The sequence below is a fragment of the Stylophora pistillata genome, chromosome 13, assembly GCF_964205215.1.
Source record: "Stylophora pistillata chromosome 13, jaStyPist1.2, whole genome shotgun sequence".
In the NCBI taxonomy this organism is placed as follows: domain Eukaryota; kingdom Metazoa; phylum Cnidaria; class Anthozoa; order Scleractinia; family Pocilloporidae; genus Stylophora; species Stylophora pistillata.
Window position 1 is genome coordinate 5,335,001 of NC_142531.1, and position 5,444 is coordinate 5,340,444.

The 5,444-nt window shown below is 39.3% G+C and overlaps 1 protein-coding gene across 2 annotated transcripts in view; it reads right to left on the reverse strand.

Moving 5' to 3' along the window:
* LOC111336782 (uncharacterized) overlaps positions 1–3,456 on the reverse strand; it is a 3,778-nt gene extending 322 nt beyond the window's left edge. The window contains exons 1-4 of one of the 2 annotated variants that reach the window (XM_088744033.1): positions 3,279–3,456; positions 2,876–2,953; positions 2,204–2,272; positions 1–1,839 (exon numbers count right to left, since the gene is read on the reverse strand). The exon at positions 1–1,839 is cut by the window's left edge and continues 322 nt beyond it. In XM_088744033.1, coding sequence (XP_088600159.1) covers positions 1–1,839; positions 2,204–2,272; positions 2,876–2,953; positions 3,279–3,438 — 2,146 coding nt within the window. In that variant the 5' untranslated portion in view covers positions 3,439–3,456. Of the gene's footprint in view, positions 1,840–2,203; positions 2,276–2,875; positions 2,954–3,278 lie in introns of both variants that reach the window. The other variant, XM_088744032.1, reaches the window with a different exon arrangement.
* Between the last annotated feature and the right edge of the window lie 1,988 nt (positions 3,457–5,444).

The window sequence follows — 5,444 nt, forward strand, 5'->3', positions numbered from 1 at the left end:
ACTTTTGAGTGTGAGGAACGTACAAGACATTGCCACATGGGAGCCTGAAACAGGGAAGTTGGTGATGAATTATTTGACCAAAGCAACATTTTTGTGTCTTTGAACTAAAAGAAATGCCCCCACACCGGGAAGGAATCGGATATGGAGAGCATCGTGTATTTTTGGGAAGGACTTGGCCGTGGCAGCATTGCTGAGTGTGAGAAACGAAGAAAGCCTGTCCACATGGCAGTCGGGTACAGAAGGCTTGGATGGGTACTTTCTGCCCAAAGCAACAGCTCTCAATCTGTGGATTGTATGGAAGGCCTCCACACTGGTTTGGATTTGGGGATCCTGAGCAAGGTATGGTCCTGGAAATAACTTGAGCATGGCAACATTGCTGGGTATGAGGGACATAGAGAGCCTGGCCACAGGGCAATCGGTTACATGAAATATGGTAAGGCACTATCTGACCAAAGCAACATCGGTGGGTAGTAGGATCGTAGGAAAAACCACCACATCGGAAGTGGGTCGGAAATGGCGTGCATGGAATGGTTCTTGGAATAACTTGACCACGGCAACATTGTTGGCTATACGGGACGTATAGAGCTTGTCCGCAAGGTAGTCTGATACAAGGAACATGGATGGGCAGTATTTGGTTGAAACAACATTTGTGGGTTAGTGGATTAAAGGCTAAACCACCACACTGAGGAGAAACAGGGGATGGAACACAAGGTACAGTTTTCGGAATGATTTTAGAACTGCAGCATCGTTGAGTATGAGGTACATAGAAGGCCTGTCCGCAAGGAAGTCTTGTACAAGAAACATGGAAGGGTACAATTTGCCCAAAGCAACATTTGTGAGTCTGTGGATCGTAGTAAAAGCCACCACATTGGGATGAGGTCGGGAATTGCGGACAAGGTACAGCTCTAGGGATGACTCGAGAATGGCAGCATCGTTGAGTATAGGGAAGGTAGTAAGATTGTCCACAAGGTAGCTTAGTACAAGGAAGTTGGTATGGTACAATTTGGCCAAAGCAACACTTGTGGGTCCGAGGATTGTAGGCAAAGCCACCACATTGAAGAGGCACCGGGGATGGAATGCATGGAACAGCTTTTGGGATGACTTTTGAATTACAGCATTGTTGATTATGAGGGACGTAGAGGGCTTGTCCGCAAGGAACTCTCGTACAAGGAACATGAAAGGGTATAATTTGCCCAAAGCAACATCTTTGAGTCTGTGGATTGTAGGAAAAACCGCCACATTGAAATGAGGTCGGAAATTGAGGACAAGGTACAGCTCTAGGGATGACTCTTAGGTGGCAGCATTGTTGAGTGTAGGGAACGTGGTATGCTTGTCCGCAAGGCAGCCTGGTACAGGGGACATTCATCGGTAGAATTTGGTTGAAGCAACATTTATGAGTGTTTTGATTATAGTAAAAGTTACCACATCGTGCTGACGTCGTGGGTGGTTTACACGGTGTGCTCTTAAGAATGACTTGACCATTGCAGCATTGCTGAGTGTGAGAAACATAGGCAGAAGTTTTACAGGGCAACCTTGAACAAGTGATTCGAATGGGTATTAATTGACCAAAGCAACATTTGTGACTCTGTGGATCGTAAGGAAGTTTGCCACACTGTTGCGTCTGAGGTGTACACTTCGAGGTCTTGGGTATTATTTGGCCGTTGCAGCATTGTTGATTGAAAGAAAGATAAGGTACTTTTGCGCATGTCAGTCTCTTACACTTAACTCCAAATGGAATCAGCTGTTTAAAGCAACACCTCTGTTTGTAGCGGTTGTATGCATGACCTCCACATTTACGGAGAAAAATTCGCGACCTTTTCGTATCATTTGGATTACCGTCTGCAAGAGATAGGAAAAGATATTTATCATTTAAATGAAAATACATAGCTTAGATCTATATTTAAGCTAAGAGCTTGCTGATCATGCTTCAAAATGGAGAGATGTTTAAAAATTATATGAGCCGTAAATAGGTACATGAATCAAGTAATCATAGGAGTTTTACTGCGTACTGACAGACTCGGAAGTTCAATACTGAAATCAGTTATGGAGAAGTAGCTATAGCTCCATTGATCCTGGAAAAGAATAACCGAGTGGAACTGCATGGGGAGAAAGCTTTAATGAAAGAAGAATCATTGCTTTATCGATTATACTGCTTAAGTGACAAGGGATCATGAAAGCCGTGGAGTTACGACTGAAACCTTACCTTCATCATCAAAGTTGTCTTCTGTTTCTTCCGGATATTTTTCTTCGACATTATAATCTTTGCTTACTTCTACTGAGACAGAGAAAAAAATTGATTAATCTTTGAAATAAAGACACTAAGTTTTCTCCAATAATTCTGTGGAAGGATTTAAATTTACCTCAATCAGCGGTTTTGAGCATATAACGTAGTCGGGAGTGGTAAGTAATAGCGAAGGAACCGCGAAATTTGCGAAATATTGACCGACTCATTTTAGACAAAATTAAAATAAATACTTTTACACATCGTTGGTACTCATATGGCGCAGAAACCTTCTCTTGTTATAAATCTATTAAAACAGAGTAGCAAGCTCCAGAAACCCTTCAACCTCAGAGTGATCTTCGCCAAACCAAAACGATCACTGTAATACAGATAGTGGTCAACTCGAGGCCATTGTCGTACCATTTTCCCGCATACGTAGCTCCGAAATCAATTTTAGTAGCTCGTAATTTGCAAGGGTAGTTTTGATTTTAAACGAACGAACTTGTAAATATACTTATGGTCTTGCTTGATTACTGAGCTTTGATTATTCAACAGCCATTTCAAAACCTTATGACTACTGGCATCAGTGGTGAACTGAGTTTACTGCCGGGAAAAAATTTTTATAGGTTCCTGCTGATGGATAAAATTTCTTACCAGCTTCATGGTTTTCTTCGTCGATGAAGTCCTCGCTTTCCTGTTGGTTACTGTCATCCTCTTTGCTTTCGCTGGGTCCTAAAAGGATATAAATTTTGTTATTTGTTGTTTTGGCTTTTTGTTTGCATGTTTATACTACCTCTGCTAGCTAGGTATTAGAATACTACCCTTTAAGAAACGCATCGGTGACACAGTGATGTTTTCACAAAGAAAGAAAAGATAAATTAAAAATTCAATTAAAGAACGAAGGCTTTTTATCTTGATCATAAGATTTTATAGGAACTACCCACGCGACGCGGTTATAATTACAGCGGCAGCCAACGCGAAGAAAATCAGCTCAAATCCAATACGAAAATTGGTGAATGACAAGTGAATTAAGCATGATCTAGGTCTGACTTATCACCTTGCATCTCATTTGAATGAGACAGAGCTTCTTCTTCTTGGACCTCATGGTGGTTTATTTGAAGTTCTTCGCTGGTTAAAATCTTCTCTTCGGCGTTTGCCAATAGCAGTGGGGTAACAGCAAGAATAAAAGCAGTGATTCCACATAGAATTCGAGCCATTTTTAGTCAAGAACACCAAGTTCAGTAACTAATGCCAGAAAAGAAAAAAACCACTCCCTTTTATACAATCCTCACACTCTTAATTTTTCGCTGACCTCGTTAAAAAAAGAAATAATTGCGTTTATATTAACATGCATATATTGCCCTTAGTGGCTTGAGGTTTAGATTAAGTAACCATGGATAAAAAAGGGAGAATGATTATTTTTTACCATAGGCACTAAATTAATCACATGATATTTGATTGTTTTAGAATCCTCTTCTTTTAAGCACTTCTTTGCGTTTACAAAGATTCTCGCGTTTGTTCTTGTTTATGTTTGGCTTTATTCAATTTCATATCATTGATTAAGTTAAAGGTGTGCGTTGAATAACAAAGAGGAGAATTTCAAATAGAATTTAAAAAAACACTGGTGATAACCCTCCTCCCTCGAATGACGCAATATCAAACTTGTGCCGGACAGGGTTTTCTCAGTTTCTGACTGATGTATTCAATAGAAGTGATTTTCTGTGATAATGTGTGACTGCATTTTTATAGGGGAAAACAAGATGCTTTGTTTGAATCATGAAACTCAAATGGCAAACCGTAGTTAAAGATTGGGATAACAAATCTGAAAAACAGCATGGTAGAATAAAAGTGGAGGAAAAGAACTCGGGTTTATAAATCTTGTGTAACGAGTTTGATGGTAAAAGATCGAAGACAACAAACTTGTTGAAAATGCAAAGGTTCCAGCGTCGTAAGATATTGGAAGTATCGATACATCCATCTCGCTAAATAGTTTGAAGACTGTAACAAGCTGAAAGAAGAACCTCGTGTAAGCTTAAACTCACTTATGCTGCCTCACCATGCACGTCACACATAATCTGGACGATTCTGACGAAAACCGAAATAATCATTCAATATAATTAACGTTTTTATAGTATAGTATCTCGAGATTTCTAAAAACAGTATGTAACTGCAATTATGGCTCAGCCCGAAGGAATATGTACAAACTGTGTTTTTATGTTAGATCAGTCAATTGAGAAAGCCACAAGGACAACTGCCATAATAGATCGAGCGAGATTGTCTTAAGAAAGGGGTTCAATTGGGGACGTTTTACCTATAGCTTCAACAAGATATTGTAAATAAAGTCACGTTTTGAACAAGTACTCGTCATTTTTTGATGAGTACCCCCATACTCAATTTGCGTCAACAATCGTTTCACACTTGAGAGGACTTGAGTTCGAAATAATAATTCTGATAAGTATCATAAGTCGGTCTCAGAGTGTCTTGGAAATTACAATACTCATTTCTGATGAGTACTTCGTGCTCAATTTGCGTCAACAATTGTTTCACACTCGAGAGGAGTTGAGTTCGAAATTACAATTTATACCCTTTATTATTTTTTTTTCAATGTGCAACGTTTTCGTTGTAGTTATTGCAAAATGTTTTTAAGGATCGATCACTCATCTGAGTTTAGCAAATGATCTATCTTATCAGCTTGAAGACTTGACATCAGAACCACTGAGTTTCGTCTCTCTCAGAGTATGTTATACTTTGGTTCGAGTTGATTTGGTTTTATCAGTTGAGTCGATAACGTAAATTAGCCGACGTTAAGAGTTTGTGAAGCTGACGTTTCCAAACGTTAGCCCTTCGTCAGAGCGAATTTCAGATTCAAGTAGTTTAGACGTCTCGTATTGATATTTGCATTTTAGGTCAGCAAACTAGTATAAACACTCAAAGTTTCATTGCTTGTTTAGCTCTATTTTTACCATTTCTCGCCAAAGGTTGCGTATTTTGATATTCGATAGATACCGACTCCAAACAATACGCGTCGTTGATCTCGAAAACAATATTTAATATATCGGTAGGCCCTCCTCGGTCTTAGAGTGCCTTAGCCGAGCTGGCTCTTACAGAAGTAAAATATTACTCACATTCTGAAGGCCACTGAAGAAATATAAAACTATACAGTGAAGAAGCACCTGTGAAGTTTTCTTCAAAATGACTTAAGTGAAAGTTTATTTTTTCCAAT